The following is a 23036-nucleotide window of genomic DNA, read 5'->3' as shown; positions in this document are numbered from 1 at the left end:
TTGAGTAAGGAAGTCAAAATCAGATTTCTTAAATTTATTAAATGTGCACGACCAAATCCATACTAATTTTATCAAATCTTTTACCTATTTTCGAAAATAAACTTTATAATATATGCATTTTTTAAATCTATCAATATAAAAAGGAAAGAAAAATCATATGTTTCTTATGCAAAACACTATCTCAAACCGAAAAGTTGATTTGAAATGGTGAAAATCATCCATCCACTAATGCCTCTAACCTCCAATGTGATCTTGTTACAGTTGATCTATTTCATGTCTTAGATGAGTCTTTGGAGGCCCTCTTAGATGTTGCAAAGCTAGCCTTCAAATTATTGTAGTTTGAATGACAATTTCCCAATAACATGTAGTAAGAAAATAGATTACTTGATTGGCACATATAAGAGAAGATATATCAAATATTTCATATCTTACAATACTCATAAAACTGGTTCAAGTTGCATATTCTACAACAATGTATGAAAGCCCTCAACACCGAGAGTACAACTGTAGAATAATGTAACCTTATTTTCATTTATAAATCACATTAATCTTATTACTCCAAAATATGTAAATTCAACTTTAATAAAAAAAAATCTATAACCCAAAAATATGACCTTAGAACTGTAAAATATTTCAATACTAAATTATAAGAAGCATCATGAATTTGAAAAGAAATTAATATCATCATCAAAAGATTTGGAATGTAAGACCTACCTCATTTAGAGGACACTTGCACTAGTGTCCTACCCTATTTGGTAGTTCAAAGGTTTAAGTTGAGAGGACACTAGCACTCCTTCCTAATTTGATAGCTCAAAAAGCCAAGCATTATAGGATGCACATTTGCTAATCAAATCTTGAGACAAAAAACTTTTCTTATGATCAATAACAAGTGCTAAAATGAGTGCTTAACAACTTATGAAATTGCAAGGGGTGACAATTTATTGCACTACGTATATAGATATGTATTCTCCACTTACTTTTATATTTAATCTCATACCATGTTCTCATAATCATTTTTCATTTTTGACTTCTCAATTTGTATAACAATTCCCTTCATATTGCATAATTTGAGGGAGGGACCATACTATTACTAATTCTATTTTCATTCATGCACTTTTTTATGGTATTGTTCCAATTATTTAACTTCTAGAAGCTTCGCAACATTTGTCTTAGAGTTATTATTCATTGTTTTTACTTTGGCATGCATGCTTGCCTAGTTTTGCATAAACTAAAATTAGAGCAACATTTATAAAAATTCTTTGCAGTTTTTCCATTTCATTTTACACTACTTGCACACATGCTTGTATTTTCAATAAGGATCTAGTGCAGGAGCACCTAGTTGAGTAAAACTCTCCTTTTTGAATATTTCATGCTTTCATGTTTGTAATATCTTGTGTTAGATTTATAATGTTGTTTTAGGTTGTTATGTGTCTTGTCTAGTGGTTTTGATCTCATTTTGGGCTCAAGAGGTCAAGTTTTGCCTTTCAGGCTTTGAGTTGACAATTTTGGCAAAAATGTGCAAAATTGCTTGAAAGGTCTCCAAATGATTTCCAAAGCATTGAAACATGCTTACTAAGTGGTTTTAAGCATGTCTTAGGTGTTTAGATAAGTTGATGAGGTTAGGTTGTCAAAAATGTCTTTTGGAGCAAGAAATGTTGTCATTTGGGCTTGCAAAAGTTGTCAAAGTTGTCATTTTTGGATTTTTCTAATACAATGCAATTGTGGAAGCCTCGTGTCTGTACAGGGCTTGATAAATAATTGGAAATACTATAAAAATGCCTCCCTTTTCCTTGAGAAAGGTTGGTGATTGTATTAACAAGAAAATCCTAATAGAAATCATGAAATTTTGGTTTTTCTCACTATTTTTTCCTTCCTTGGAATAACAATCCGTACTGTAGAACTCTTGTCCGTACTGTACCTTCTGGGAAGTGTTCCTATTGATTATTCAATGCTCCCCAAGTGATCATTGTACTGGTTTTTCTTTTGCAAGTTGGTGAAATAAAAATTCTTTCATTCTGTGTGCTCACTACCCTGTCAAGGGTTTGGGGTTGGAAATTGCCACAACTTGACTAATCCAGGCCTGGGCTCCCACCAAAATGGATTGGGTCAAGTTGTTTTAAGCATGTACATTGTGTATATATTTCTTTTTGAGTCAGAACTATGTTTGGAGGACAAATTTGAGTGAAGATTAGACAAGTTTTGGAACTTGACTAATATCCTTCTTGAAAACTCAAATTCTTGTAATCAAAATGCATTGAAGTGTTACAAGTTATCTTGATTCAACTTCAAATAGTTGACAAGTTTGTAATTTGCAAGTTTTATCAATCTTTGTATTTAGCAACAAGTTCACTGTTTTGTGATTTGTTTTTGTCAAAATGCTCAAGGAATGCTTCAAGAGCATTATCCAAGCCTTGTAACTATGAAGGAAATGTAATAGGAAATTTCATTGATGTGTTACAGACCTTGTTATGGTAGATTTCCACTTAAAACTCCTTGTTATGTAGGCCCAAAGGTGCAGTAGCAGTTGACTGGTAAAGGGCAGTGTTTTAATAGTGACAGTGGCATTTTCACTCCTTTCTCAGTTTGTTGCCAAGTGTTTGGCATAATGTTTGTGTGGCAGAGGTAGGGGACACATGATGAAGTCATGACAAAGGTTCTGTGAAGAACTAGGCACTTGTATTGGTGAACAAGGATGCAAACACAGTGGTTATGCTCCAAAACCCTACATTCATGCCTAAAAATGAGGTTAGACAGTAAGACCACTTCTCTAAGCCTAAAACCACAAAAATCTCTTTGCTATGACTTATTCCTCACTGTCCAAATCATCTCCCATGGTCAAGAGGCCCATCGTTGGGCAGGGTGAGCAAAACTAGGCCAATTAGGCCTCCACGGGCTAGTAGCCCTTTTGACTGTTTTTGTCAAAAGCATGAACCCGATTGCATGGAGGAGTTTGGGACTTATGAAACTTTGTGAGATCATTCCAAAACAGTGAAACAAGTGGCATATAGGACCTTGGACAGTGTGTAGTCTCTTTTGGAGGTTTTGACCCTTGGTTGGTGAGTTGAGTAAGCCAAAAGCTATGGGCCTTAAACTAAGTTTTGATTGTCAAACCTTGAGTAAACCTTATTGCTCTACATGACCATGTTGGAGTTTCCTAATGCACTTTGAAACAGTAAGTTGAATGTCAAAAGAATCGGAATTGAGAAATGTGTAGATGGGTGAAGTGAGGAATTGGAGTAAGTTTGAGCAAGGGTGTGAGCTTTCACCAAAAAGGGAAGTTGATGGTGAAGACTTGTAGAGAGATCTGTTAATTGTAACTACTCTTGATATTGCAAATATAAGGAGCAAATATAAACAAAACTTTTTGTTTCCTATTGTACCTTTTGACCAAAATAAGCCTTTTCGAGCACTTACCTAGCAATCTCCCTATAAGGATCTTTTAGAATTAATTAATATGCACATGTTTATATTCTTAAGCAGTCCTAATTTTTAAAATGCCTTGAGTTAGTGTTAAATGCCATTTAGAGCAATTAATAAAAATAGGATAACACATTCACATATTAGCACTTGCAAGTTTAGGAAACTACTCTATATGCATCATTATTCAACATTGTTGTTCGTTTTCTATCTCCATCATTATCGAATCAATCTTGGTACTTATATTTCAATAAAGAAATCAATTACTCTTCCTCAATATTATAGCAACTTTAAATGGTGCTTCTTAGTAACACCCAATTTTCCCTTATATAGATATACATTATGAAGATATATATAAATACCAAAGATCTGATTTTGCATCAGAATACAATTGCACAAGATTGTATTTCTCAATAAAAATCTAAGAACAACCCAATATAGATTTCATTGTTTGACTTCCAACTTGTCTAATTTTATGTGATTCTAAAATAAGAAGTTATAATCAAAACAATCTATTGACCATTAAAATTGAGTAATTATTAATCCTTCCAAATTTCATTTTAGCACATATGATTTCAATCTTAATGCTTCATATTTAACTCTTTTTTTAATATATTTAATTGATATTTATTTGCTTATTAATTGATGATGTTTATTTTAACCCACACAAAGAATATATTACAAGATCAAACATTTGTATCAAAGAATAAATTAGGTTATAGATTGAAAAATTCAACCACAAACACCCATTTTAAAAACATTTAATTTTATGTTGTAAACAACACCAAGTGATATTTAAGACTACATAACTAGTCTATCAGCTGTCTACTATAGCTTCTGGGAAAAGATAACATTTAAGAAAAAAGAAATTTACGGAACATTACCTTAATTTCCAAAATAATCTTCAAGCATATCTTATGTCATCTTCATTAAAGAATTTTATCTACTTATGTTGAAAATTAGAGATCACAATAAAATAATAGAAACGACCATGAGCTAAAGTGAGAGCCTTCACAATATTGTTTAAATACACATTTAATATGAAGGACACCATACACAAAACAAAAGATAATAAAAATTGTTGATTATTAGATCTTGGCAAACTGTTTGTTTTTTATCTTTTATGTTTACCTGTATTGTCGACTATCCATGGATCGCGTACACTATTCGAAAACCTTCATTCATTCACCAATTACTTCAGAAAAAAAAAAGATGGCATCCGGTATTGACATAAAAGATGCTGCCATAGCTATTCACCTGGATTGCCCCTTAAGCCCGGCCATGTGGAGAAAGACTGAACCGTACATAACTATGAATTGCCACCGGGATAACTTATGTTGACTCATCTTACTGCCTAATTTTGATAAGGAATACCAAATTTTTGGGCACTTCTGTCATAATATCCGTTCTTCTGAATGTGACAGGAATTGAGACTTGACTGACTTTACTATATTGGACTATTGGTGCCAAAATAGTCTTCAGATCCTCTCAAACCATAAAGTTCAGATTTATTTATTTTATTGAAAGAAGAAACATGAAATACATATTGTAATACAAACAAACAAATATTTGAATATTTGAGTCAAGAAGTTGATATGATTGTTTACCCAAAATTTGATGTATGTTCCTTCATTTTGTTGAACCTTTTCAAATTATACAATAGTTAAACAATGCATTTACAAAATTCTGAAATAATTTATTAAATTATCTTAATAATGGATCAGAATTAATCATATAATATGACCTTAAACATCAATTCAAAAACTTATACTAATCCTATGGACGATAACAAAACTTACTCTCTATAAATAAATAAATAAATTCAAAGAATTTTACAGCTCTAATTTAGTATTGCTAATGATTGTGATGTAGTGTTTAAAGAGGTTATATCCATAGAAAGTTGTGCAAACTATTACTTATACACATATTTAAAACTCATGCCCATTCGACTGCAACAAACGGCCTTAATCACTTATACACATATTTGAAGCTCATGCCCATTCCTTCCGAATCTGGTTTGGGCCCGGGTGATGATCTTGGTTAACTTTAAGCCAAGACACAGAACATATGTCCCAAAATATTCAATTTATTAATTTCCAACGAATTCTCAAAATCGGAATTCTCTATATCTCATGCCCATTCCTTCCGAAACTGGTTTGGGCCCGGGTGATGATCTTGGTTAACTTTAAACCAAGACACAGAACATATGTCCCAAAATATTCAATTTATTAATTTCCAACGAATTCTCAAAATCGGAATTCTCTATATCTCATGCCCATTCCTTCCGAAACTGGTTTGGGCCCGGGTGATGATCTTGGTTAACTTTAAACCAAGACACAGAACATATGTCCCAAAATATTAAATTTATTAATTTCCAACGAATTCTCAAAATCGGAATTCTCTATATCTCATGCCCATTCCTTCCGAAACTGGTTTGGGCCCGGGTGATGATCTTGGTTAACTTTAAACCAAGACACAGAACATATGTCCCAAAATATCCAATTTATTAATTTCCAACGAATTCTCAAAATCGGAATTCTCTATATCATAAGGCAACTCCCATTATCTTGGGCATTTCCATCTTAAAATTTATTGAAGACGGATATAAATGGCCGTGTGATAAAAAAAATTTATCCCACTATCTTGGGCATTTCCATCTTAAAATTTAATGAAGATGGATATAATGGACCGTGTGATACAAAAGAAATTTTCTTCATACATTTCACACGACGCTCAAAAATCAAACACATGCTTGTGAATGAATTAGACTCATGAACACAAGGAAGCTAGCGGACTGTGAAGTGACCAGCTTATCCGAATAACATATGGTGTGTGTATCATTCAAGCAAAGCTATAGTCGCATTAAGGAAACTCGGGAATGCATGCCCTGCTCATTTTTGGGTATCTCCGTACTGAGGATGTTCTGGTTATGTGGGAACATTTTGAAAACGTCCCCTAAACTCCTGTGTAGCAAGCAAAATTTGATATGATAACATTTTATTTTAAGTTTCTATATATATGTAATTTATATGTATGGCTCGACCGAATTCCCAATTCAGCTCTCATGTTTTATATGATAAGGTATCATAGTATGATTTGTTTTTTCATATTTGTATTTTTTTAGTTTCTTATTGTCATCCTCTGCTGTCCAAAACAAATTTCATTCCCTGCTGTCCTAAAAATAAGTCCCCTATTTCCTGCAGTCCCCATCCTAAAATTGGGTGGAACAAATTAAATAGTTAGTTTCAACTACTTTCTGCTAATTTCAGAGGAAAGATAACACTGTACATTCAATCCCCAAAACATTGCACTAAATCATATTTCTTCAAAGTTACATTACATGCTTGCTATCAACAAATATCAATGAGTTCCAAAAAAATTATTTTACAATCCAAAAATCAAAGCCAATGCTTTGTCTTTCAACATTTACTCCACATGTTACTGAGAGTTTGGCTCCACCAACTGCCATGCATACAACATGAAAATATTCAACACCTGTCAAAGGTCCTCATTAAAGAAAAAATGCACAAAGGAAAACTTACATGGCTCATCTGTAGAAGCTTCTCTGCCTGATCGGGGAAAATAATTGTGAAAAATAATACAACTGCAAAACATAAGTATCAAGGAATGCAAGTTAATCCTGTTCTCTAAGTAGGCTAAGCATCATCTAAGTGATATTTCACAAATGGCTTTAAATAACCCCCAAAAAAAATTAACAGCAGTGTGCATCATCGTAGTAATTTGAGAAAAACAGATAAATTTAGAATACGAAACTACTCATGACAGCCTCAGTCAAAATCAAATATTAAATCATAATTAATCCAAACAATCTTTTTAATCATCAATTAAAACTACAAATTGTGAAATGATTTCTAACAGCAAATACAAAAAAAGAAATTCACCGTCACCCGTTCATTCACAACCACGAGGACGTTTAGGTGGGTCACTTCTTATGTTATCTTTTCTGTGTAAGGCACTAATTGATATAGCTTTTGGAACTTTTCAGGCACAGGCTGCACACACGAACACCTTGCATTTTGTTTTTTTGTTTTCTGAATCTCAGAAATGGGATTAGGAAGTGGTGGTCCCAAACTAAATTTAATTTAGCAAACAATTTCTAGAATAAAATTTGGATCTTGAATTCAAACTTGAAAGATGATATTTTTATTAAAGAGTGGGGAGTACAAGCAGCCAGTTAAGACCATATGGGTGACTAGGTTTCAATAAAGAAGCTTGAGTGTCACGGAAAGGTCTAGTTTTGTAAAAGAACAAATTCAACTGGTGTAACTTCTTCATACTGTCTTTTATATCAAGTTTGTTTTGATGTTGCTCATGTTTTCGTGCAAACTTTGAATTTGTAGTCAATTTTGATGATTTGGCCATTTGGAGGAAAATTGTTTTCAAAAACTTGAAGAGCATAGTACTGCTAAAATGAGTGAGCTTAACGAATGGCAAGTGTGGAGCAAATTATCAGAAAAAATGGTAATGAATTATCTTAAGCAAAACAAATGATGAATATCAATGCGAGTTAAGCAGAGAACAGAAGTGGTAAGTAAATTGTGCAAAGAAATTGAAAGGTTTCAACTTTCAACAAGAGAGAACTTTGAAAACAAGAAGAGTGGTAAAGTTAAACATTAACTTTAAAATTGAACAAAAGTTGAAATTAAAATTGCTTATATTGCTGATACCATAGCTAGTCTAAATTGTTTAGTGGAAGTAAGGTAATATAGACGTTGAGCACACTCAATATTGTCAACTAAATAGTAAAGGCAATTTCTCTTTAGACTATTACAATGATAAGAATTCAATCCTCTCAAAAAGTCTACACTGTCAATAGATCCGATCACTATAACTTTGCATGGATTTTTGTCTTCCTGCGAAACAGTTTCCTCATTAATCATTTCTCTACAACTTTGCTTTGCTGTAAGCTTATCTTATTTATTTGCTTCTTTTTTTTTTGTTTTTTGCTGCATGCTGCCCTAAGTTTTCTAGGAGACGTCAATTTTTGGTCGGGAGACTTCGGAGATGGCTGGAGACGGAAGCCAAAAGCACCTTATGCGTCAAGAAGTTTCCGGTGACGTCTCCGATACCGGAACGCGTCTCCAGGGTAGGAGACGGGTCTCCTAATAACTATGGATGCACATTACCATGAACTTGAAGAAACAGAAAAATTAAAAAAATTAATGAAAATTAAATAGTCTCAAACAATCATAAGTTTAAAAGAAAAAAAAACTTAAAATAACAATACAACAACAAAAATTGAATAAGCAATTTAAGTTTTATAATTTGAATTATGTACTCATTTAAAATACAGATTCTAATGAGTAGGAAAAATCATAGCTACAAAAATCTTTTGAGAAATAAAACAACAAACCAAAAATATTAATTTTTTGAAATAATAAAAAATCTAAAATTGAATTTAAAAATAATAATAATATAAATATTTGTATATAATTATTATAATTATATTATATTATATTATGCTAGCGGAAGTCTATTGGTGGCCGTTACAGCTAATTTTGTACACCCACAAATTCTAAATGGTAAATTGGATTTTGACAAAAAAAAAATTGTTGTTTTTGCATGCGGCTTAACTGCTTATAGCTATTGTTTTGGCTTCTAGGTAGTAACAATGCTCGTTGTGTGATCCGTTATGCATGCAAGGGTCAAAAAGTACACATTTCAAAGTGTAGCCCGAAACCTGCTTAAAGATGCTCCAATAACTGCGACTTAAAATTGGCAATACATGTGCTATGGATACCAATAAAGGTGCACAAATGGACCAATTATGATCCAGCAATGTTAAAAAATGAACAGCTATTAGTATATGTGAAATTTACTAGTGAGCTTTTTGTTTTTTTGTAAATTAGTAATTGGAAGGTTGGATGTGCAAGGAGTGAACCCTTATTGAAACATGAATGGTATCTGATACTCTTTCCCTATGTAAATTTTTAAAAATTGAAAAAGAATTAAATGAGAAAACACAAATTAGGGCATAGCTGACAGGTTGACGCCCTGCCGCACTCGCCTTCCTGCACAGGGGCTTGGCAATTGCTACTCGCTATTTGAGGAATTTCATCCCCTGAGTTGAAGGTAGACGAGAACTCTAATTCCTCAATCGGCGAGCACTCCAATTCCATTGCTGAAACACAAAGTTCCCTGCTAGTTTTGTTCTAGTGGGACAAAACATAGAATAACGTCAAAACGAAAAGCGGGCAAATAATAATGAGACCAACAAAAGTGGTTTCATTTTACGTACAAAACTAGACGATGAAGGCCAAATAAAATAATAGCATCTTTTCTAAAGGATGAACGAGATCTGAATCGTCTCCAAAGGATTCGACACTATTGCAGAAATCTGCCCAATTATTTATACCACAATTAGTTTCTTCCGACATTTCAAAGGCCTTCAATGCCAGTCCATTACCAAAAAAATTTGAAAGGCCTAAAAAATATTGAGAATCCTTGGTGAACAGAGATTTGACAAACAAAGATAAGGAGATATCCTTCAATGATTACATTAAAAAATTACACGAGGAATGCAAATCAAAATGTCATAGAAGATAACAAAATTGGAGACAATTTAGAGAGGTCACGATTAAAGACAACCAGATTACAAGGTTAAGGAATCACAAATATGTAAGAAAAGCCATCTCAACCTTGGATCTTACTATGAAGAGCATTAAAATGCAATCATTAAGCTATAGAGATCAATTTTGCTCTTGAACATATATTGAAAAGGCCTTAACCAGAGCAAGTTGGTTACAACATGGAGCTCTCTAAGTCGTCCAATTTTTTTTTAAAAGACATGTTTCTTGGATTGGCCAAGAAATTAAAACCAACACATTAGAAAAAAGAGTTAAAATGTTACCCAAAGCAAGTTGGTTACAACATGGAGCTCTCTAAGTCGTCCAATTTTTTTACAAGACATGTTTCTTGGATTGGCCAAGAAATTAAAACCAACACATTAGAAAAAAGAGTTAAATTTTTTTATCAACATATGACACATTGTATGACACCTCATAACACATCTTTGAATGGAGATAATGGCGCTAAAATAGAGCACCTAAGTGTTGTCGGGTAATTAAGCAATAAGACATTTAATGTAATTAGAGTTAATGACGGCAGTTAACCCGTTGGTTGTCGACAGTTGACACCGGGTAACTGACTGGTCACCTTTATATATTAGCGAGTCCTTGGTCATGGAGACGGAATTAGTATGGTCATTGTCATTGTACTGACATTATTATGAATCAATGAAGATCTGAGTTCCTTTATATTCTGTCATGTTGTATTATGTCATGTCTATTATTTCTGCAATGCATTGAATTACACTTTATTGGCAGAACATTTGGCGTCATTGCCTAGACAGACTCGGGAAAAGGAGCGGATGGCGTATGGACACGATGGGCCTACCCACGAGCGAGATTAACCCTGAGGCGGACGACGCACGAACAGAGCTCTACGACGGAGAAGATACTACAACGAGGGAATTTTCAATCCTGCTTCAGGTGGCCATCGAAACCTACGTCCGAAGAGAGGCCACGGAGGCGGAAGTTCCAACAAGTGCCGTGTGGACCGCACTGGAAGTTAGCCCTGCGGTGAATCAGTTGATGAACCACCTCCCCCGATCACTCGCACAGGCTTCACTCGCACAGCGGGCTCGCTTGGAGAAAATTGCTTGCGAAGAACGACGCCAACAGATCCTCCTACAGTATGAAGAAAACAACCGTCGTTGGGAAGTGCAACAAGATGGCATGCGACGGGACACTTGAACCTTGAGCCGTACGGGGCGGAATAAAGAACACGCATTGTAATAATTATGTCATATTGTTGACATAGACTTGTATCCCATAGGATGAATGAATAAAAGTTTTCTACTTTTTATATGTCATTGTTATATATAAAGCCGTAAGGGAATTAATGCCCAATACATTGAATAAAGACAAAAATAAGCAAGAGTATATAGATGAATGTGCAGTAGCCCAACGTGCCTTGATCCTTGAACAGCAAGCAGAAAGGCGACGGAGGTATAAGCAAAGGGAGGAGGAACACTCCGAAGGGGACGGTGAGGCCGACGGCCACCCACGGTGTCGGGAGGAGTTACTTGCGGAAACCCGCCGTGAGATAGAGTGTACTAAAACTCAGTTGAGGGAGTTGAGGGACTTGTCACGCACACTAGAGGCTAGGAAAACTCCACGAAGTGGGGAGGAGGCAAGGGAGGGAGAAGACACCGGGGCTGCCAGGAGTGTCGGAGGGACACCGGGGCATGGCGGTCAAGCACCTCTTACAGGATCTAACCCATCCGGAGTAGGACAGCAGCCACCAGTAGTAAAAAGACAAGGCATGGCGCAAAAACAAAAACTTCCAAAGTTCCATGGGGATGGGAAAGAAGACCCTGTCCTCCACTGTCGCACTTGTGAAACAATTTGGGGAGCGAATGGTGTTACCGATCAGGATGAGTGGGTAACACAGTTTCCCGCAACCCTAAGGGGCGTGGCCATCGACTGGTTCTCCAATACGGAGAAGGCTAAAATTAGCACATGGCCTGACTTGATGAAGGAATTTCAAGTGGAGTTTCGTCTCCTAAGAGACGATAATGAGATCGTAGCCGAAATTTACAGCACGAAACAAAGGAAGAACAAGACGGTTCGAACCTACAGCCGGCGGCTCAAAGAGCTGCTAGGAAAAATGGAGAACCAGCCCGCAGACGGACTGAAACAACGGTGGTTCGTGGAAGGTCTGAAGACGTCTCTTGGACGGAAAATGAAGATCGTACCTCCCTCTTCATATATCGACGCCTATAATAGGGCAATGGATTTAGAAAGCGAGCAGAAGACGTCCAAGAAAAAGAAAAAGAAATCCTCGTCAGACGACGATTCCTCTTCTGACAAAAGCAGTAGCAGTGATGACGAGTCTAATCGGAAGGTACGGGCTCTCCAGAAAGATATGGAGCGAATGATGAGAGAGATGAAGGCGACCAAAGGAAGCACAAGCAAAGCCGACGAAGGGGATTTATGGTGCACGGACTGCCGCAGCGACGGACACACCAAGGGGTCTTGTCCGAAGAAAGCATTTTGTGATATTTGTCAGATTGCCGGAAAACCTTACCAAGGAGTGTCTATACAATATGAGGACCCGTAACCAACAGGTTCTCTTTACGGAACCGTCTGCGCCAGCCGGCACGTCCCAGCCTGCGATTGACAACGCGTCGTCTGGCGGCTATCGGAACAAGAAGCGAAGAGGAAGAGGCAATAATAATAATACTAATAATAGAAGCCGAATCCAATACGACGCTAAAGGGCGGCCGATGATACAATGTCAGGCTTGCAACCAATGGGGGCATTTTGCTAGGGACTGTACGGCGGAGGAAGTGCCACAAAAACTTTGCAAGTGGTGCGGTCCGGGGGACCATGACGATGGCAACTGTCCGAAATCTGGAGTGAATTTGTTGAATGTAGAAACGGAGGATGTGCTCGCCATAACAAGATCCAAGATGAAAGCGGCCACTTACCCAGATCCTTGTACGGAAAAACGAAAGGCACTGGAGGCACAAGCGGAACTAGAGAAGGAGATGTCGACGAACAAGGACGCACACGGGCTTGCAGGTACTTCTCGCTCTGAAGCAGAAACAAATATTATAAACCAACTGCTACAGGTCGAGATACCCATCAAAATAAAGGATCTCCTGGAAAGTATGCCACACTTGCGAACAGCACTTCTGCAATCCGTACTGATAACCCCAGTCGGCCGACCAACACATGGAAGGGACAACCTTGGCGAGACAACGACAGACCCATTAGCCCTGACGATCAACAATGGTAGACACCCAGCAGTGATGGAAATGGGTATACTGGGCACCATCTTGATCGACACCATTGTCGACGGCGGGTCGGGAGTAAATGTCTTGCCAAAGGAAACATGGAAAAAATTGGGCAAACCTACTCTCTGGCCGTCCACCTTTAATTTATTGGGAGCAAAACAACACGGCACCAAGCCGCTTGACACACTCATGGCGTAGCCAGTGATGATCGGAACACAGTCGTTCGTCTTGAACTTTGTGGTCATCCCATTGAAGAAGAAGGGATATGATGCCATCCTTGGCAGAGGCTGGCTGGTGGCGGCAAAAGCAAACCACAATTGGAAAAAGAACACCTTGTCCATGGAAAAGGCCGGCAGAAGATATATCATTGACCTCAAAACCCAACTGGTCAGTGAAGAGTTGGCATCAGAGTCAAAGTCCGACGGGGACGACGGTACGGACGAAGGGGAGGATGGCAGGGAACCAGATGACGAAGGCATCTTAGGAATTCAAGCCTATTCTGAGGATGAGACGGATTCTTTGAGAGGGCTCTTCCATTGGCAAATGGAAGACTATGAATTATTGTACGGGTGCAATGTGCTGGAGATCGAAGAAGAACCTGACGAGAACGAGTTCCCGCCAGAGTACGGACAATACAAGGAAGGGGATGCCCCGGTGGATGACGCACCAGCGCACCAGTTCGACAAGAGTAAGCCCATAAGGTATGAGGAATCCGCACTTAAAATTACAAACCTTGGAGAAACTTCAGAACAGAAAAATATTCTGGTCGGCGACGATTGGAATCCGGTCTTGAAGACGGCGGCGTTCAAAATTTTCACAGAGTACAAGGATGTGTTCACCTGGACGTATAAAGACCTCAAAGGGGTACCACAAGAACTTTGTGTACACCGGATCCCTCTGGTTCCCGGAGCCGTGCCTGTACGGAAGCGGCCATACAGGATGAACAAAAATTATGCCGCTAGGGTAAATGACGAAATTGACTGCATGCTCGAAGCAGGAATCATCTTCAAGGTCCAAACCAGCGAATGGGTATCACCCATTGTGATATCCTTGAAAAAGGAGGCCGATCAGATAAGAATCTGTGTAGACTTCAGGTGTTTGAATGCTGTCACAATTAAAATCCATTTCCCATACCATTCACAAACACCATCCTCGAGGAAGTAGCGGGCTATGAAATTTATTCATTTATGGATGGATTCTCCGGATATAATCAAATTTCCATTGCAGAGGAGGACAAATTGAAGACCACCTTTGTCGTAGAAGATGGTGTCTATGCATACAACCAGATGCCATTCGGGTTGTGCAACGCGCCAGCTACCTTCCAATGGATAATCCTCCATATTTTCGACAAAATGTCCGTAGGAAACTTCAAAGCATTCTTGGACGACTGGTCCATTTACAGCACGGAAGAGGCACATCTCGCCGCACTTGGCGAATGCATGGAAAGATGCCGACGAGCCCGCCTCGCCCTAAATCCCAAGAAATGCAGATTTATGGTGCCTCAAGGCAAGTTACTAGGGCACATCGTCTGCAAAGCCGGACTAAAGACCGACCCTGACAAGGTACGGGTCATTGTGGAGATGGAGGCGCCCGACGATGTCACTGGCGTCAAGTCATTTCTTGGACACATTGGGTATTGTAGGTGGTTTATTAAGAACTTTGCCCAAGTATCATACCCACTTGATATGCTGACATGAAGGGGGGAGCTGTACATCTGGGGGACGGCCCAAGAAGAGGCTTTCCAGGAGTTAAAGTCACGGTTGGTAGGTGCGCCAATCCTGACATATCCAGACTGGGACAAAGAGTTCCATGTACATGTCGACGCATCCAACTTTGCCATAGGGGCCACACTGGCGTAGGTTGGCAGCCACGGGCTAGACCACCCAGTGTATTTTGCAAGCCGACTCTTGTCAAAAGCAGAGAAGAATTACAACACGACGGAGAGAGAAGCCCTCGGGATGGTATACTCCGTCCAGAAATTCCGACATTACCTATTGGCGACACCATTCACATTTTATGTGGATCACCAGGCGTTGATGTACCTGGTGAACAAGCCAATCATCCAGGGGCAGATTAGCCAATGGCTGTTGCTATTACAAGAATTTACATTCAACATCATTGTCAGACCTGGCAAGAGCCATGTCATCGCCGACCAGCTATCACGGATCAAGTCTGGAGAGCCGGTCGAAGGTGTTAACGAGGATTTTGCGGACGCCCATCTCTTCTGCATTGTCATCCTTCCTGCCTGGTACACGAGTGTGGGCGAATACCTATCAACTTCAAAATTTCCTAAGGAAATGTCGTCAGGCGAAAGACGAAAACTTGTACTAAGAAGCAGAACGTTCCAACTTATAAATGGCCTTCTCTACAAGATGGGACCTGACCAGATCCTACGACGATGTGTCTTGGAAGAGGAAATCCCAGAAGTCCTGAGAGAAGCACATGAAGGGGTCGCAGGAGGACACATGGGACCGGACACAACGGCAAGGAAAGTCTTACTAGCAGGCTTATGGTGGCCGACAGTGCATAATGATGCCAGAGAATGGGTGACAAGTTGTGATACATGTCAACGCGCTGGACGACCGTTAAAGAGGGATTTTATGCCACTCAACCCGTCGAATGCTCAAGAGTTGTTCGAAAGATGGGGGTTAGACTTCATTGGTCCGTTGAAACCAAGTCGGGCCCGACGATGTAGATACATTGTCGTGGCGACCGAATACTTGACCAAATGGGTCGAAGCGAGGGCCTTGGCAGACAACTCCGTCGTTAGTACGGCGAGATTCATTTATGAACAGATTATCACCCGGTACGGAATACCTATACAGTTGACAAGTGATAGAGGAGGGCACTTCGTAAACCACATTATCCGGCTGTTGACAACCGAATTCAAAATTTTCCATTCTCTATCAAGTCCATACTATCCTCGGGCAAACGGCCAGGCTGAGGCGACCAACAAAATCATGGTGTCAGTAATTTATAAGTCCTGCGGGGTTGAGAAGGAAGACTGGGAGGAGCGTCTACCATTGGTACTTTGGGCGTACCGAACAACTTACAAGGTAACCACTGGGCAGACACCATTCCAATTAATGTACGGCCAGGAGGTTGTGGTGCCAGTGGAATTCATGGTGCCAAGTCTCAGAATTGCCATTGACAACAGGTTAGGCGACATGGAAAGCCTCCGAGAGAGACTATATGCCCTGAATAAGATGGATGAAAGACGGACGATGGCACAGTGGGAGATGGAGACAGCTCAGCAACAACGGAAAGTCTGGCACGACAAACATTTAAGAAGGATGCAGTTCACCCCGAGGCAATTGGTATTGAAGTTTAATGGTCGAAATGAAATTAAGCCAGGCAAGTTCAGGGTAAAATGGCTAGGTCCCTTTAAGATTCGCGAAGTTGGCGCGAACGGAGCCATCAAGCTGTGGACGATGGACGGGATGGAGGTGCCTGATGCTGTAAATGGCTCCAAGTTGAAAATCTATCACCAACGGAGGCAAGAGACGAGGTCTGCCCAGGCGGACAGGTAAGTGCGGTCGTATGGAAATGACCATATGGTAGGTCTGTACGACCCCATACGGTGCCGTAGGAAAAAAAAACGAGAAATTTAAAAAAAAAATTATTAAAAAAAAATATAAAAATGCTGTCGTACGAAAATAACAGTACAGTGGGTTCGTATGGTCGTACGGTATGGAAATTTAAAAAATAAAATTTAAAAAATTTAAAAAATCCGTACGATCGTACGGAATTGAGTTTGTTTGTTTTTTTTTAAATTAAAAAATCCATACGGTCGTACGGAAAGCGACGTACAGAAAAAAGTTAAAGTTATTTTTTTGTCATTAAGTGTTTTATATGGCATGAATACTCAAGAAATTGCCAAGTTAGAAAATTGTCGAGTGATAGCCGTACAATCAAATCAGCCGTACCACATTAGCAAGGCAAGTCCGTACAAAACGAAAGACAGTTAAGGCTCGAAACAGTTACAAATCGAACCCCAAACAAGGAATTTTTATTTTATTTTGATTAATGCCGACTGAACCTAGGGGATTGAAAAAGCTAGACTGGAGGAAGAAATTGCAAGAAAGAGAAGAGCAAACAAAGAAGGAAGCCAGAAAGAAACCTGCTATAGCAATGGGCGACCAAGACAAGGGCAAAGCAATTGCACAGGATGCAGGGAAGGGAAGAGTTACGCAGGTCACCGCAAATGCAATTCTATTTGAGGGTTTCGCTAGAACGGTGTGCAGGAAATGGTGGGAAAATGCCACGAGCCCGTCAGATATTGAGGTAAAAATTGAATTAGCAAAAGCTAGGGTCCATGATGCTATTCAGATGCCCATTTTTAATATTAAGGAATTCAAACCCTGCCTACGACAAATGATTAAAACATATGATCCTGAACTTTGCACATCGTCATTCAATTTCCAGCACACTGACATCATTGTTTCATTTAACTTTGATGATTTTGAGAGAGTATTTGGCAGGACTCAGAAAGGGCACGATGTATGATTGGGCCAGTCTACTATCAGACAAAGCCCACGACTGCATGATGCTAAAACATAAAGTATTTTATATGTCACATCACGCTATCGGATTATTTTTAGATTCCGTGCGGGTACAGGTGCCACCACACCATAGAGTATGGCAGTCGCGAGATAGCATCGACTCCCTTAAGCCAGCTATATTTTATTGGTCAGAGCTGGATATTTTGACTACCGCCGAGGGACAGACTAGCAGGAAGAGGAGGAGACAGGTCCACGTAGTGGTGTCGGCCAGTGACACGAATTCAGGACGACATGGCACTAGTGAGGAGGAAAGTGAGGGGTCGGATGATTCAAAGGAAGATAGCACCTTCAGGCTTTCACAGACCGAGCAGCCAGTATCGCCGCAGGAGACCCCCACCACTCAGACAGTATCGTTGGCAAGTGTACCGAGGGGGCATCGTGGAATGCCTGGAGGGGGAGCTGGCAGGACCGGCCAGGTGGTATTTACTCCAGCATTCCTGACCATCGGAGGAGAGGGAGGACCATTGGCATCATCTAGAGTCACAGTGGGTACCATCTCTACCCTCCCCATACCTGGGTTTGGTCAAATGCATCCTCGGCCTCCACCAGTCCAGCCATCACCAATCACAGCCAAGATGACGACACCAGCGAGTGCACCAGTACACATGCCCGTCATCCTGACGGAACCTAGGACAGAGGAGGCCCAGAGGACGGTCAAGGAGAGGCCAACGGGGGACGATGTCGATTCATGGCTAGACAGATATGCGGCTCTACCTTCATCCCCACGCAGGCAGGCACCACCCACACCTTCCTACCCTTGTATTCCTTCACCTCCAGGGGTTATCGACTTGGACAGTGGCACTAGAAAGCAGGGCGATAGAAAGACACCGCTGGTGGAGGAGGGGGCGGTATCACCGCAGCAGCAGCATCAGGTTGGACGGATTGGAGAGGGGAGACCTACTGCCATGGTGCAGTTCTTAGCCAAGATGGAGGAGGAGGTTCAGTTACTGGTTGCCTCGACAGTAGAGGAGTCTGTCGGACAGCTCACTTTGCGGAGACTCCTTGCGTTTGCTACTTCTGGAGTAGCAGTGGCATTTCAGCAGTGTTTTGAGCAGCATGGATGGTCGACGCTTGATCTTCCAGAGATGCGAGCAGAGTGGCAGAGCCAGGAGGTGGCCGGAGGGAGTCAGACACAGTCTGTGGTCAAATGGATTGAGCAGGCTGTACGAGATAGGTATCTCGAGCTTCGAGAGACTCAGCTCAAGGCGGATAGGGCTCAGGAGGAGTTGGCCACTCGCATCCCTGCATTGGAGACAGAGTTAGAGCAACAGCGCACCCATGCTAGGAGTACAGATGAGATCCTTGCCATCGTGAGAGGAGAATTGAGTGTCGTGAAGGCAGAGTTGGCAGTGCAGTCAAACGAGAGAGCCTCAGCAGAATCGAGAGTTGCTACCCTAGCAGCCGAGTTGGAGGCGAAGCATCAGGAATTGATGGAGGCAGTGTTTCGAGTGAGGAGTTCCCGGGAGCAGCAGTTGCAGGCTGAGCAGGACCTCCAATATCGGACCGACCAGGTGGTACAGCTTCGGGAGCAGTTGGCAGTAGCAGCCCCAGCCCCTCCACCATCAGGGACGCCTCCCTTACCCCCTCAGTAGTCTGTGTGTAGTTGTTATTTTGTGGGGTTCGTAGTTGTTCTCTATTGTAGGCATATCATTCCCATTTTGTTGTCTGTCATCCGGAGATGACATTTCTTTTTGGGGGGGATGATGTTGTCGGGTAATTAAGCAATAAGACATTTAATGTAATTAGAGTTAATGACGGCAGTTAACCCGTCGGTTGTCAACAGTTGACACCGGGTAACTGACCGGTCACCTTTATATATTAGCGAGTCCTTGGTCATGGAGACGGAATTAGTATGGTCATTGTCATTGTACTGACATTATTATGAATCAATGAAGATCTGAGTTCCTTTATATTCTGTCATGTTGTATTCTGTCATGTCTATTATTTCTGCAATGCATTGAATTACACTTTATTGGCAAAACACTAAGTTGGTAAGTGGATTATAGTAAGTTTATGGCAAGTGTAAAGAAATTGCTACTTTTAGCATATAGACTCATCTTGGGATTTGAATGTTGGATTTTGACTAGAGATTTGGGCACCATATTTTGGACAGTTTTAACTCATGATTTCCTAATCACCATTTTGATAGATTTATGTATTGCTTCTCCTATTTACTACTGGGTGTTTAAGATTAGAGTTTCATAGTTCAATTTTTCTGTTAGTGTTATGCTACTAGAATGTCTCCAAATTTATAAGTCGGTCTATACTCGTGTGAAGGATTGAGCTTGAATTTGTATTGTAGCCCTTTGTGTTACTGATAATACAATTAGTTTGAAATTTAAAAGCTAGGCTTTTTCTCAAAACGGATTTCCTAGGTTATATGCTTTGTTATAGTTGTATGTTCATTCTTTCTATGTTCAAAACTGTGTATCTTTCTATGTTCAAAAGTGTGTATCTTTCTATCTACACCTCTCCTCTTATATTAAGTATGTAAGTTCTCTCCAACCTCTTTTCATTTGATATTCTTTCTATGTTTATAACTAAGTATCTTTTCTATCTACACCTCTTCTCTTATATTAAGTATGTAAGTTCTCATGTGAACACCGAAACGGAAACCCTTGAACGCAATTGGCAGAGAAGAAAAACTTACAGGAATAATTTGGAACAATTTCGAGAAAATTTTCACTAATCTGAAATTAGAATTACAAAATTTTCAAACCATATTATACAGGTAATTGGTAAAATAATGAATGAATTAAATAAATGATCAAAATCATTTATAGATTACAAGATCGATGTTTCCATTATGAAATAGACGATAACAAAAACAAAATTAGAAACATCTAATATTTACACTAAGATACAATATTGACCACTAAATAAATAACTAAAGATATTATTCGAATATACAACACTCATTGAATATTCAAGGTTATGTGAATTCAAATGGGATAAAGGATGTTGACTGTAGAAGGTCTACTGGTGGCTATGTGTTTATCTTATTTGGTGGTGCAATTACTTGGATGAACAAGAAATTGGTTGTGGTTGCTTTATCTCTTGCAAAGATAGAGTGCATAGCAGTTACTCACACCTAAAAAGACTATATGACTTCTAATATTGAGTTCAAATGTTGGGTCGCATCAAGGAATAATTAGGTTTTATTCTAACAATCAAAGTGCGATTAGCTCGAGGAAGAACCTAACTTTTGCATGTAGACGAAACAAACTAATGTACAAATATCATTTTGTTTGTGATATGGAGGATGAGAAGGGTGATGTTGGAGAAGGTTGATACTCTAGAGAATGTTGTAAATGCTTCATCAAAGCCAATCAAGACAAAGAAGTTTAGGTGGTGCAATAAGTCTATGGACCTCTTGACCCCTAGCAGAAAGTTGGCAATGTAGGTATTCTATTTGCTCTTGCAAAGTGTTAGACAAATGGAAGAATGTTAGGAAGGGTGTTTCAACCTTGCATCCTAATGTTAAGAACACAAAAATGCAATTTTGGGGCTATAGAGGTTTTGATTTTGGCTTTGAATTTTTTTTGAAATGGGACTTAACTAGAGCAAGTTTGTTATGATAAGATGGAGTTCTCTAAGACCTTCAGTTTGAAAAAAGGGGGGGCTCAATTGACTACTTAAATCAAAAGTTATGGCCCCTAAAATTTTGTTCTCCCACATCAAAAATATAAGAGCATCTATAATGCATACGAGTTGTAAGAGAGTTAAATTTGCTGACCAACTTATGATGCATAAGAGAGTTGTAATATAGGGTTACACTTCTTGACTAACTTATGATGAATATAATGACAAATCATAAGGCATCTTTGAATGGAAATAATGGAGCTAAAATGGAGCTGTCCAAGTTGGTGAATGGATTATGACGAGCTTATGATAGGTGTAAGGAATATGTTATTTTTACCTTATGGACTAATATTGAGATTTGGGCATTGGATATTTACTAGGGGTTTGGACATCACATTTTGAATGGTTTTAGCTCATAGTTTCCTAATTACCATTTGATGGTTTTGTGTATTGTTTCTCCTACTTATTGGGTACTTGAAATGAAGGTTCCACAATTCAATTTTGCAATTATTGCTATGCTATCAAAATATCTCTAGATTTGCCTATTTATATAATCTCGTGTGAAGGTTCGACTCTGTATTTATATTGTAACTCCTCTTTGCATTGTCAATAACACAGTTTGGTTTGAGATTTGAAGTTTGGCTCTTTTTTTCAAATGCGTTTACCCAGGTTATATGTTCCGTTATAGTTATGCGTTCATTCTTTCAATGTTTAAAACTATATATCTTTTCTATTTACACCTCTCCTCTTATATTAAGTATGAAAGTTTTATCCAGTTTCCTTTCAAAAAAAAAAATGCTTTATGAAGTTAAAAGCTTGAAAGAAGAAAAAAGGTATCAAGATGCTATGTGCAAAAGTCAAGGTGAAATTCATAAAGAAGATGAAGAGATCCCATGGATTGGAATAAAATTGTTAAGTAGCAACAAAGGGCAGGACCTCAGAAAAAATTCGCAAAGGCATTACAGTTTCTATTGAAGCAGAACAAGATAGAAGCATCTAGGCCTTGGGGACAAATGGAAATGCTTTGTAAAAAGGAAACACCTGAACCAAAGATGACCCATATTGAGCCCAACTTGTTATTAAATTCAACAAAATATCTACTGTCATCCTAATTACAATGGATACCAACATCACATTTATTTTAATTTCTTGTAGGCTTGTTCTTATGTATTGAACAGATTCGATGTTGCATTATGCACCTCAAATAAAAAAATATAGATTTATAGACATTTTGCTTGGCCAATACTTACTAACAAGAACAGTGCCTAGAATAGCTGATACCTTCCCCTGAATTGTAACTAGACCTGCTTTGCCTGCATCTTGTAGTTCCTTTAGTCCTTCCTTCTCAAATGTACCTGCAGCAAAGAAAAGGTTGGCACCAACTTAAACTCTGCTTAAATGTCCGTCCAGTGTTTGAAAAACTTAAGTCATATGCAAAGAGTTCACCCATTTTAGATAATACAAAACTTCTTTTCCTACCCGGTTTCACTGATTGGAGACCTGATGTAATATAGGCAAGGTTTTGATATCCTGCTGCTTCTAACTCCTTTGTTGCAACACCTGATCTGGAAAGTATTTTGAAAATGAATGAGCAATGGAAGTAAAGTTCCAAAAAAAACTCACAAATGGCAAAGGAATTTTGTAAGTAGCAT

General features: G+C 39.1%; 1 protein-coding gene across 3 annotated transcripts in view; it reads right to left on the bottom strand.

Moving 5' to 3' along the window:
• Nucleotides 1-6653: 6653 nt before the first annotated feature.
• The window catches only part of LOC131074831 (rhodanese-like domain-containing protein 9, chloroplastic), a 115886-nt gene continuing 99503 nt past the window's right edge, over nucleotides 6654-23036 (bottom strand). For 2 of the 3 annotated variants that reach the window (XM_058011541.2, XM_058011543.2), the window contains exons 4-7: nucleotides 22864-22949; nucleotides 22635-22739; nucleotides 6960-7021; nucleotides 6654-6879 (exon numbers count right to left, since the gene is read on the bottom strand). In XM_058011541.2, the coding sequence (XP_057867524.2) occupies nucleotides 6856-6879; nucleotides 6960-7021; nucleotides 22635-22739; nucleotides 22864-22949 (277 nt within the window). In that variant the 3' untranslated portion in view covers nucleotides 6654-6855. The remainder of the gene's footprint in view (nucleotides 6880-6959; nucleotides 7022-22634; nucleotides 22740-22863; nucleotides 22950-23036) is intronic. The other variant, XM_058011542.2, reaches the window with a different exon arrangement.

Source organism: Cryptomeria japonica, chromosome 4 (genome assembly GCF_030272615.1).
Source record: "Cryptomeria japonica chromosome 4, Sugi_1.0, whole genome shotgun sequence".
NCBI classification, from domain to species: Eukaryota; Viridiplantae; Streptophyta; class Pinopsida; order Cupressales; family Cupressaceae; genus Cryptomeria; species Cryptomeria japonica.
Note: the sequence above shows the minus strand (reverse complement) of the source record. Positions and strands in the feature narration are given on the sequence as shown.